Genomic DNA, 12,179 nt, shown 5'->3' with positions numbered 1-12,179 from the left:
GCAAGGTGGCATGAGGTCCCCGTCCCCACCCACCCCACAGGGTGTGGCACCTTGGTCACATGCTTGATCTTGATCCCGGCCACCAGGTCCTCTGGCTCAGCCTCAAAGTACTCGGTTCTGAGCACTTTCTCTGGATCATCATCTTCCTCTTCTTTCCCCAAAACTGTCCGTGGGTGCCCGCACCAGTACGAGGGCTGGGGTGGAAAGCAGACGGGTCTCAAGCAGCCAACTCGTGTCAGTTCGTTGTGTTTGTGAGGAATGGCAGCAGGTTCCCCGACACGCCAAACACTGTCAGCAAACAGCCCTCGCCCGGGGCCCTGCTGCAGAGGTGGGGCGGCCCGAGGCCTCTGTGGGGCGCGGGTGCACGCGGCTCCTCCCTCATCTACCCGGGGAGGCTCTGAGCCTCTTTCCTGACCCGCCATTTGGGCACACAATCCCTCACAGGCTTGTTGGTGGTACAGACAACTCACATGTGACACAGATGAAAAGTAAATGAGGACCTTTAAACCAAAGACAGGCTGCTGAATGCTCCAGTCCGGGGCGCTGTCCGGGCAAAACAGGAGGGAGGCTGTGTCTCCACGCCTGACTGGCCCTCACTCAGCTACACAGGAGCTCACAAAATAAGCAAGAGGAGCCAAAAGGCCTGGCCTTCCCTTGCTATGAGGAAGCTTCCCCGCCCTCTGTCTAGACAAGGACCACAGCCATCTGTCTAGACAATCCCTGCCCTCTGTCTAGAAAACAACCCCTGCCTTCCACCTAGACAATAACCCCTGCCATCTGTATAGACAATGACCCCCACTCTCCATGTAGACAATGACCCCTGCCATCTGTATAGACAACGACCCCCGCCTTCCATCTAGACAATGAGCCTCGCCATCTGTCTAGACAACGACCCCCATCCTCCATCAAGAGAATGACCCCTGCCCTCTGTCTAGACAATGACCACCACCATCTGTCTAGACAACTCCTGCCCTCTGTCTAGACAACGACCCCCGCCTTCCATCTAGACAATGACCCCTGCCATCTGTATAGACAATGACTACCACCATCTGTCTAGACAACTCCTGCCCTCTGTCTAGACAATGACCCCCGCCTTCTATCTAGACAATGACCCCCACCTTCCATCTAGACAATGACCCCTGCCTTCTGTCTAGATAAAAAACCATGCCCTCAGTCTAGACAAGGAACCCTGCCCTCTGTCTAGCCGTAACAATGCCAAGAATGCGTAAGAATACAGCCACAGGCCACGCAGAACCCCTGCCCTCGGGTGGTCCACGGGCACAGATGACACACGGGTGTGGGGAGGGTCACAGGAAAGGGAAGAACCGGGCCCTGGGAGAGCCGCCCCCATCTCCGTTCTTGGTACTTCCCATGCCTGGAATGGTTCTAGCACACCACAGCCTGTTGGTCTTTTTTTAAATGTTTGTTGTTGTTGTTTGAGAGAGAGGGAAAGAGAGAGTGCACGCATGTGCACAAGCATGAAGGGCAGAGTGAGAGAGAGAGGGAGACAAAGAATCTCAAACAGGCTCTAAGCTGTCAGTGCAGAGCCCAAGGTGGGGCTCGAACCCACAAACTGTGAGATCATGACCTGAGCCAAAATCAGGAGTCGGATGCTTAAGTGACTGAGCCACCCGGGTGTCCCCAGCCTGTTGGTCTTAAGGGACACACTTCTCACGTTTTACAGGGCTCTGAAATCAGAATGTGTCACAGATCGCGGAGTACCACAGTTAACTGTCACCATTTGTCTTGGTGAGAAAGTGACAGTGCCCCTATGGATCAGGGGCACCTTAGATGTGATGAAACACTCCAGTGTCTTCATGGTGAGTATGTGTGGAACCAGAGAGGGGACACTCAGGTGGCAGCTCACCCGCCAGCAGCAGGGACTGACGGACCACATGGTGGTGGCCCCACCTGGTGCTGTGCTCAAAAACGAAGGTGATTCATGAAAATGCAGATACTTAATTCAAAGAGGAAAACAAAACTTATAATTATGCACAGCTATCTAAAAGTATATTTATACACAGATTCACACACATTTGTATTTAAGATAGCTAAGTTAGGTTAAAAAAAAAAAGTTTCAGGGTGCCTGGGTGGCTCAGTCAGTTAAGTGTCTGACTCTTGGTTTTGACTCAGGTCATGATCTTGTGGTTTGTGAGTTCGAGCCACGTGTTGGGTTCTGAGCTGACAGTGCAGAGCCTGCTTGGGATTCTCTCTCTCTTTCTCTCTCTCTCTCTGCCCCTCCCATACATACACACACAGTCTCTCTCTCAAAGTAAAATAAACTTAAATAAACAAAAAAAAAAAACTACCCCAAACAAGTTTCGAGACTTGGATAACACGATCCCCTTTTCGTAAAAGCAAGTGTGCATATGTCACACACACACAGACTCAGGCTGCTGGAGGGTACGTGCTCAGAACAGTCTGAACCACTGCACACCAAGGGGTCAGCACGGCGCGTCTCTGGGCGGTGGGACTGTGCCGGGAATCCCAGCAACGCGATCATTTTTCCAAGGGGCTGGAGGCTGTGTTACTTTGTAGGCGGAGGAACCAGTGGGATATTTGTTTGACGTGAGGCCGGGGGTGGGCGTGTGCCGGTCCCGTGCTGCAGGGCCAGGGCGAGCCCTTATCAGATCCTGGACTGCAGGGCTCATCTTGGTCAGTAGGGGGTCTCAGGGCTTTGGGACACACGGCTCCCTGACTGCACGCGGGACATGCCCGACGAGGCGTTGAGTGCCAGGGACCGGAGGGGCCCGGGGCGTGTGCGGGGGACACCCCTGCCCCCATGCGGAAGAGGGCCGCCAGCACTCACCGTGATGAAGAAGTACCAGGGCTGGGGCACGCCGAACTGCCCCGGGAACACGGCCTCCACGTACCAGGTCACCAGGCCGTAGAGCACGGAGTCCAGCAGTAGCATGCCCAGCACTTGCCCAAAGGAGAAGTCATCGTCCACGTTGACGGGACTCAGGAGGTTTCGCCACTGGACACCCACGCCTGGAAGACACCGGGACGGGGGCCTGAAACGGCCCCTCGGCCCCAGCGGCACGTGCGCGCAGGTCCCCGCCAAGCCAGCGCGACTTCTCCCTTCCCGCTTTTACGGCACACCTGCGACTTTCCTCGAGGCTCTAGACAACAGCGAGCCACAAAATCGGAAAGTTACAGAACCAGCAAGAGCCTGTGGACTGACGAGGGAGGCTCAGGTTTGATTTACGACCTACGTGCACATCCGTCCACATCCACGTCCGCACACACACAGACACACGTGTACACATGCATGCTCTGGGTGAAGGCCAGCTCTGGAATAGCGGGCATTCAATCCGAGTCTTTTCAGAAACCGGGAGGACCTGACTCACACACAAACTCTCCTTAGCGGCGCTCGTAGGGTTTTGTCTTCCGTGGGTTTGCCGACAACAGCCCAAACGGTGCTTGGGGATTGGCCCCAGGGCCCCTCGCGGAAATGGCTATGCTCTGGCTTTGATCACTGTTCATTCTCAAGCAATTAGAAGTTTGCGTGTTTAAGTAAATTCAGCATCAGGGTGCCTGGGTGGCTCAGGTGGTTGAACGTCTGACTTCGGGCTCAGGTCATGATCCCTCAGTCAGTGAGTTCGAGCCCTGCATCGGGCTCTGTGCTGACAGCTCAGGGCCTAGAGCCTGCTTCGGATTCTGTCTCCCTCTCTTTGCCATCTCCTCCCATCTCCTCTCGTGCTCTCTCTCTCAAAAATAAATAAACATTAAAAAAAAAAACAACTCGAGCATAAGTAAATTCAGTGTAGAACATTGAGAACAAGAGTGGCTGTATAGTTATACTCTTCTTTGTTAATGGCTTTAAAACAAAGTGTCTGAACCCTGCAAGGCGCAGTGAATCTTATTTGTTTATTTTTAAGTGTTTGTTTACTTATTTTTGAGACACAGACAGAGTATGAGTGGGGTAGGGGCAGACAAAATCCCAAGCAGACTCCACGCTGTCAGCACAAAGCCCAGGGTGGGGCTGGAACTCATGAGTCGTAAGATCATGACCTGAGCTGAAATCAAGAATCAGACACGGGGTGCCTGGGTGGCTCAGTCAGTTGAGTGTCCGACTTCGGCTCATGTCATATCTTGTACTCTGTGAGTTCGAGCCCTGCGTTGGGCTCTGTGATGATAGCTCGGAGCCTGGAGCCTGCTTCAAATTCTGTGTCTCCCTCTCTCTGCCCCTCCCCTCCCCTCAAAAATAAACAAACATTGAAAGAAAAAAAAGAGTCGGATGCTTAATCGACTGAGCCACCCAGGTGCCCCATAAATGTAGACTTTTTTTTTTTATTAAAATTTTTTTTTTACATTTTTAAAAAAATTTATTTTTGAGAGATAGAGAGAGACAGCACAAGTGGGGGAGGGGCAGAGAGACAGAGGGAGACACAGAATCCGAAGCAGGCTACAGGCTCTGAGCCGTCAGCCCAGAGCCCAATGCGGGGCTCGAACTCACTGACTGCGAGATCGTGACCTGAGCCGAAGTCCGACGTTCAACCGACTGAGCTACCCAAGCGCCCCCATAAATGTAGACTTTTAAAATGCACTGTCAGGGCGCCTGGGTGGCTCAGTCGGTTAAGCGTCTGACTTCAGCTCAGGTCACGATCTCGCGGTCTGTGAGTTCGAGCCCCGCGTGGGGCTCTGGGCTGACGGCTCAGAGCCTGGAGCCTGTTTCCGATTCTGTGTCTCCCTCTCTCTCTGCCCCTCCCCCGTTCATGCTCTGTCTCTCTCTGTCCCAAAAATAAATAAACGTTAAAAAAAAATTTAAAAAAAAATGCACTGTCAGAGGCACCTGAGTGGCCCAGTCGGTTAACTGTCTGACTCTTGATTTCAGCTCAGGTCATGATATCACAGTCTGTGAGACTGAGCCCTGCATCAGGCTCTAAGCTGACAGTGCAGAGTCTGCTTGGGGTTCTCTCTCTCTCTCTCTCTCTCTCTCTGTCTCTCTCCCTCTCTACCCCTCCCCCGTGCTTGCCTATTCTCTCTCTCAAAAATAAATAAACAAGTGTACATTTATCACATACTACTAAACGCAGAAACACAGATTTTTAGAATGAGTATTTTCAGAATGATGGAAACAGCACAAGTGGGGGAGGGGCAGAGAGAAACCGAGACACAGAATCTGAGGCAGGCTCCAGCTTCTGAGCTGTCAGCACAGACAGCTCCAGCTCATGGACGGCGAGATCACGACCCGAGCTGAAGCCACACGCTTAACCAACTGAGCCACCCAGGTGCTCCAGAAACACGGCTATTTAAAAGCCAAAGTGTCAGGGGCACCTGGGTGGCTCAAGTGACTGAGCATCCGACTTTTGCTTGTTCATGATCTCATGGTTCCTGAGTTCAAGCCTCACAGGGGGCTAAATGCTGCCAGCGTGGAGCCTGCTTCGGATCCTGTCTCCCTCTCTCTCTCTCAAAAATAAACGTTAAAAATAAATAAATAAAAGCCAAAGCGTCAGAAGACCCTGCCAAGGAAGAAAACATTTCTAAAGACAAGGCCACGTGGAGGTGCCATGGGCTCTCTCCTCCCACAGACCCCCGCCAGGAAGCCACAAGAGCCAGGACTGCGGGAAGTGAGACCAGGCAGCCTGAGACAGAGACCCAGGGTGCATGGGGCCGGCACCGCAGGGGCACAGGTCAGTCCCGGGACGGGAGACTGCACTTCACCCCCTGAGAGAGGAGGCCAGAGCAGCGGCACGCGCTCGGGGACGGACGCCGGCACAGGGCGGCCACGCAGAAGCTCGTGCTCCCCCTCCCGCCTCCTCTCAGCACAGGGGCAGGGACAGGTCCCTCCAAGGTCCTGAGCGCCTGGGAGCCCTGGGGAGCCCTGGTGGCACGCCCCAGCGGGTGGCTTTCAGGGTTCAACCAGACCCTCTCCACCCTTTCCAGAAACCTGAGCGGGAGGCAGCCCAGGTGCCAAAGTCAGCACAGTGATGCGCTTTGTTCAACCCGTGACGTTTACAAGATCAGGAAACTTCACAACACTCGGGACAACAGCTCTGGCCTGTGACTTGATTCACTCTCAGGTGTCCGTGCCCTCATCCCCCCTTACTGCGTAGGGAGGGGCTGGTTCTGGTTCTGCCACTTGACCGACAGCAGGGGGTTGTCTCCCCCCCCCCACCCCATTCCCTGTAGACTTTGGGGCCAGGTGCTGAGTCAAGACCCCCACGGGGTCCCGCCCTCCCCCCCCCCCCCCCCGCCACCGGCAGGACCTTGAGGCCGCACTGCCCTCCACGAGTGGTGGCCACGCAGCGCAGGACACGTTAACGCTCTGTCTTCTGGGCTTCAGGGCTCCTGCCCCGCCTCCCGCCTGCTGGGACGTGAGGCTCCCCGTGACTGAGCACCTTCTGTCCCACCCCCGGCTCGCTGGGGTGCCCTGCTCGGAGCCGGAGCCACCCCCGGTCAGGCTCTCTTAGTAACTCAGTCGGCGAGGGCAGCTCGCCAGAAGGAAAATACTCACCCTTCGCTTCAAATTTCCCCATGAGCTGGGCCCCCATCGCCATGGCGACATTGGACAGGAGGCAGGACAGGAGCTTCTGGCTGAGGGTCATCCAGTTGTATCGGGGGGCAACGAAGAAGTAGGGGGTGTACGTGAAGAAGTACAGGAAGCCCCCTATGGCTGCTGCCATGTTGGCTATGGATGGAGAGAAGACAGGTGTGCCGAACACGGGCTGCAGCGCAGGACTGAGGACCCCAGGCACCACCCACGGCCTCTCCTCTCGTCCGGGCACGGGTGCCGTGGGGAACGTGACCCCCAGGCCGACTTCCCCAGCCCTCTGCTGCAGACGGCACCTTGACCGTGCACACCGGACCCCCCAGCCCCCCGGCGCGACCCCGCTTCCCACCAGGCATCCCACTCACCAGGGAGCCTGGCACACGCCAAACAGACAAGCCTCTCCTCTCCCCTCCCCTCCCCTCCAGGAGTAGCCAAATCAAGAGCCAGAGGCCCCGCTGACCGAGCCTAGAGACTTTTAAGAATATTGAACCCACTCTAAGCTAACAGTATTTTTACAACTATCGACTAGATTTCCCACAATTTAGTGAGAAAGGTTATGCTTTTGCGAACCTCTGTAATGTCTGATTTAAGAGGTTAGAGCTGGATTCTCGCATCTGCTCCCCGTTCACCCTGCCGTATCACACCATTTGGGTCGAGGCCCGTGAAGGAAACCGCCTTCACCCAGATAAGTAGTTGGAAAAAGAGGAGGAATTTTAACAGCCTTCTCGATATTTCTGGACATTCTTCTCCGAGACAGCGCTACTCAGGCGGTCGTTTCTCAAAGGCCACGTGCCACGTGGACTCAAACTGACCAAAGAACTTTTCGTGCTCTGTTATGTGAAAATCTACCTGTCTGTCCTGCACTCTGAAGGGGCTGTGACTCGTGCGTGATTTTGTAATGTGATACGTGGGTCGTGAGGAAAATATTGCTTGTTGAGCTACGTGGATCTTTTAAATGTAAATAGATACATTTTATTATGTGACATACAGAAAAAAATCTTACCGGTAACATGGACACCAACCTCCTAAGAGATCAAGCGCGTCGTCACGCGCACGGTGTTAGATTCAAGTATGTAAAATCCTATTTTGGCTTGAAAGCTTGAATTTTACAATTGACATCAGGGGCGCCTGGGTAGTTCAGTCGGTTAAGCTTCCGACTTGGGATCAGGTCATGATCTCCCCGTTCCTGGGTTCGAGCCCCTTGTCTGTGCTGACAGCTTGGAACCTGGAGCCCGCTTCAGAGTCTGTGTGTCCCTCTCTCTCTGCCCCTCCCCCGCTTGTGTTGTGGTCTGTCTCTCTCTCAAAAATAAATATTAAAAAGAATTTTAAAAATTCAATGGACGTCAGACACTGTCAGTTATTTTCCTTAAAAGCCAGCTGCCATTTGAGAAAGTGCCAAATATCCAAGGGGAGTAATCATAGTCTGATGGTCATTCTTCCCAGCAAACACGGTGTCCCTTGAAAACAGTGGCTAGTTTAGCCGACAGCTCAAACAGGTGCACACAAGCTTTCCCTCCAGACACCCTCCCCACACCCACCAGCATGGCTTCTACCAAAACACCCCCAGGGCACCCGAGCGGCTCAGTCGGTTGAGCATCTGACTTTTGATTTGGGTTCAGGTCATGATTCCGGGGTCTTGGGATCGAGCCCCACATGGGGCTCCATGCTCAGTGTGGAGATTCTGTCTCTGCCCCTCCCCTGACCTCTCTCAAAATAAATAAATAAACTTTTAAAAAAACCACCCCCCGAATCAGAAAATGACGAGTGCTGGCGAGGTGCGGGGAAAGCGTGTGCCGCGGGCGGGAAGGGAGAGCGGCGCGGTCGCTGTGGAAAAGTCTGGCAGTTCTCCAAACAACTAAACAGAGAGTCAGCGGAGGACCCGCAACTCCCGCTTCTGGGTCCACGGCCCCAAGGGCTGGAGGCGGGTCTCGGAGAGGTGCCTGCACACGCATGGTCACGGCTGCACGATTGACAAGCGCTGGACCGTGGAAGCACCCGAGTGTGAGGTGACGGGTGGATGAGCCAAGTGGCCCATCCACACGACAGAACGTCACTCAGCCTTACAGGGGAAGGGAATCCCGAACCCGCTGTGGCGTGGATGAACCCCAGGGCGGTTCGTGCAGTGAGAGAATCAGGCACAAAACGAGAAGTAGGTGTGATCCCGCTCACGCGAGTTCCCGCCACCGCAGAGACGGAAGGTGGATGGTGGGCGCCAGGGCCGGGGAGGGACGGAGAGTCGGTGTACGGGGGACAGAGCTTCAGTCTGGGGAGACGGAAAAACTCCGGGGTGGGTGGTGGGGACGGTTACGACACAGCGTGGAGCCCACTCGACTGTGCACGCAAAAATGGTTATGGTGGTAAACTGCCCGTTATGTGCATGTTGCCCCGACAGGAAAGGAAAAAAGAGACGAGGACAACGCGAGAGGCAGGGACGGTGATCACGGAACCCAAAACCGGGTCAACGTGTGAGCGGGATTTTGTGGAGCTGAAAAAAAGACACCAGTCCTCAGACCAAAGCGCAGGTAAAGGAAGAGACACCACCCGGGACTGCCGGGCGACGTGCGCGGCCGCGGGAACACGCCCGGCGCGGACAGCTTTCCACGGCTATTGGACACGACTCGGGTGGGAGAGCAAGGTTAGGACATGCTGGCGGCCAGAGAAGAAAGGGCTGGAATCAGGCGCGTGCCCGACGTCCCGAGGACAGGGTCTGAATGAAGGCACAGAGCGCAGCCCCCCCCCCCGCCAACCGTGGCTGCTCTGACTCCGGATGGAGGGTGGGGGGGACACGGCAGGGTTTCGCTGGGGCCCCTGCGGGCCCAGGGCAGGACGGCTCACCTCTGCTGAAGAAGGCGCTGACCATGAAGCTGAAGGAGACGGAGGCGGCAGCAAAGCACAGCAGGAAAACCAGCACCAGTGAGGGGTCGCTGTGAGCGAGCACCGCCACGCCCTTCCTCACCTGCTTGGCGGGCGTCCACGGTCACCCGGGCAGGCCGCGGTGGGGAAGGTGGGGACAAAACCAGGAAGACCTTAAACGTTCCCGGCCTCCAACGAGAGTGGACAGGGTGGGAGAAGGGCCGCGCGCGCCGTCCTTCCCCCCCCCCCAACCCCCCCACCCCGGAGGCCAAGCCGAGGCCGGGGTCGCCTGGGGTGCCGCGGCGGCCTCTCCCGTCCGCCCGACCGCCAGGCTCCTGGCGAGGCCACACTCACCTTGATGCAGAAGAGCAGGGTCACGAAGGACACGGCCACGAAAAGGAAGAGGAAGAAGAGGAGGAACCAGGCGCTCCAGTGCAGCCAGCTGCTGAGCCCCATCATGCGCATGTACTCCTGGGGAGAGGGCCGCACTGACACCCCCGCACCCTGGCCTGCGGCCCGTGCCTCCGGGCGCATGCGCGTGCCACGCCGGGCCACCGGGGGACTCTCGCGGGTCCCGTTGTGCCGGCATCCCCTGCCCTCCTCCTCCCTCTCCCCACGCGTGTGGGCACCAGCGTTGGTTCGTGAGCCATTTCACGTCTGCCGCCAACCGCGTCATCGCCTCACTTCGCTGCTGCTATTTCCGGTGCCCCAGCAGACGGCACCCCCGAACCCTCTCCCGGCCGCCTGCCCGCGCGGCTTACAGGCCCCAGCGATCGCAGATGTGGAGTCACTGAGAATACGCTAAATATCAATTCACCGGCCCTGCAGACACCGCCAGAGGAAGGACTTCACACGGCGTCTGGGTCACTTTGGGCGCGTCACTGGGATGAGTTTACAGGTGACGCTAGCACACAACTGTACCCGACTAAGGCAGGGACGTTCTTTGCGGCGACGCTTTCCTTAAGCCCCATCCCAGTGAGCCTGGCGGTCCACACCCACAGCTGTCCCCGATCTGTGCAGAGTGAACGGGCCCTCCGTGGAGGCTGTTTCTCTCTAGAGTGGCTCTGCGCAGCAGAAACGGAATGTGTGTGTATATAATTTAGAGTTTTAGTGGGTGCCTGGGGGGCTGGGTCAGTTAAGCGTCTGACTCTTGATTTCTGTCAGGTCTTGGTCTCGAGGCTCGTGAGTTCGAGCCCTGCATCAGGCTCTGCACTGTCAGCATGGAGCCTGCCTGGGATTCTGTCTGTCTGTCTGTCTGTCTCTCTCTCAAAAATAAACTTAAAAAAAACCAACAACAACTTAGAATTTTATAGTAGCCACAGCCAAAAAGTGAAGAGAAAGCAGTGCAATCAGTTTCAAAGCCGTGTCTTACTTGACCCAGCACATCCAAACCGTGGTCTTTCCAACGTTTCAGACCTTAGCACGCCATATGCAAAATGCGGTGCTCTGTCGGGTGTGAAAGATCTGGATGTACTGGGCTTGATTTCACAGAAACCCGGGGGTCACCGGCACCACGGGGGGCGTTCGGCCCACGCCCCGCCTGGATGGCGCGGGGCCGCGTGGGGCAGGGTACCTTCAGCCTCCTCTCCTTCTCCTGCACGACGGCCCGGATGACGGTGAGGGAGCTGTAGGTGAGACTCAGCACAAGCAGCAGGGGGAGCTGATATTGCATGGCGACGAGGAACGGGTCCGAGATGAAAGGCGGGTAAGGGAACCTCTTGGCGATGACGGTGAGCTTCTCAAACAGCTGGTGCGCGGAGGCGTTTGCGTGGTACTGCATGATGGCCCGGTCCACCGCGTGCTGCACGGCCAGGAAGCCTTCTCGGATGTACCCTGGGTGCGGAGCACAGCACGTCCCGCACATGGGTGGGCTCGCGTCAGAAGGGCCGCATCGCGGGCGCGGCTCACGGAGCCGCGTGCCCTCAGCTGTGCCGGGGTCTCCCTGGTGAACGCGGCCCCGGAGCGACACCACCTCACGCTCCTACGGTGTCCCCGGTCTTCTAGCTTGTAGGAGCCGCCCTCAGCTCCAGCCCGTGGCCCCTGACCCACCCCCAGCGCCAGCCGGGCGGCATCTCTCTGACCCTCCCGCCTGCCTCCCGCGCCCACTTCGAAGGACCCCGTGGCTGCATCAGGTCCACCCAGACAATCCGGCGTAACCAGCTGCTGTCGTGAGGCCCGCTGACTGGCAGCTTCCATTCCATCCCCCCACCCCCCAAGCTAGCACCACAAAGGCAGGCGGAGTCACAGCCCGAAGGCCTTCGGGCGTCGTGCGCTCTCCGTGCTGGCCCTTTCCGGCCCCCTCCGCGTGGGCGGTCATAAATTCTTCCAATGAAGGGCCTGGGAAGAGCGGCAGGCTCGGGACGGGGAGCTCCAGTCCCGAGCCGGGCCCGGCAGAACGGCACCTAAAGAAGAGGTGGGCACACCCACAGGGGAGCACGAGGCAGCCCGAGTCCCCGAGGACAGAGAGGGGCACCCTCATTCCAAAAGTACAGTGACGTTTACAACACGACCCAGCGTCCTGGAACACGGAAATGCCAGCAGCCTGCAGCCAGCCCCTAAGGCAAAGCGGAGAAAAGAGCCCAGCACGGCGGGTGCCGCGTCGCCCTTGGGTTTGAGACTTCGGGGGCTGCGGCAGCAGTTACCGACACCCGCCGTGGTGCTGGATGGGGGTTCGGCTCTTCACAACCCACCTGCAGAGCAGCCGGCCGTGTCTCCGTTGGACACGTGGAGCCACTGAGGCGGGGGAGGGACAGGGCCCCGGGACACTGGTCTTCTCACATCACACTGCTGCTCGTGAGGCCTGTCCTGTCACCTCGTCTTTGTCACCACA

The 12,179-nt window shown here is 57.1% G+C and overlaps 1 protein-coding gene across 1 annotated transcript in view; it reads right to left on the bottom strand.

Annotated features, from left to right (window-relative positions):
- Nucleotides 1–12,179, bottom strand: part of ABCA3 (ATP binding cassette subfamily A member 3) — a 45,071-nt gene that overhangs the window by 18,724 nt on the left and 14,168 nt on the right. Inside the window, exons 8-13 of the mRNA XM_078440233.2 lie at nt 10,923–11,182; nt 9,704–9,820; nt 9,332–9,452; nt 6,461–6,634; nt 2,810–2,991; nt 51–194 (exon numbers count right to left, since the gene is read on the bottom strand). Of these exons, the coding sequence (XP_078296359.2) occupies nt 51–194; nt 2,810–2,991; nt 6,461–6,634; nt 9,332–9,452; nt 9,704–9,820; nt 10,923–11,182 (998 nt within the window). The remainder of the gene's footprint in view (nt 1–50; nt 195–2,809; nt 2,992–6,460; nt 6,635–9,331; nt 9,453–9,703; nt 9,821–10,922; nt 11,183–12,179) is intronic.

Source organism: Panthera onca, chromosome E3 (genome assembly GCF_046562875.1).
Source record: "Panthera onca isolate mPanOnc1 chromosome E3, mPanOnc1 haplotype 2, whole genome shotgun sequence".
NCBI classification, from domain to species: domain Eukaryota; kingdom Metazoa; phylum Chordata; class Mammalia; order Carnivora; family Felidae; genus Panthera; species Panthera onca.
This window is presented reverse-complemented; position numbering and strand designations above follow the sequence as displayed.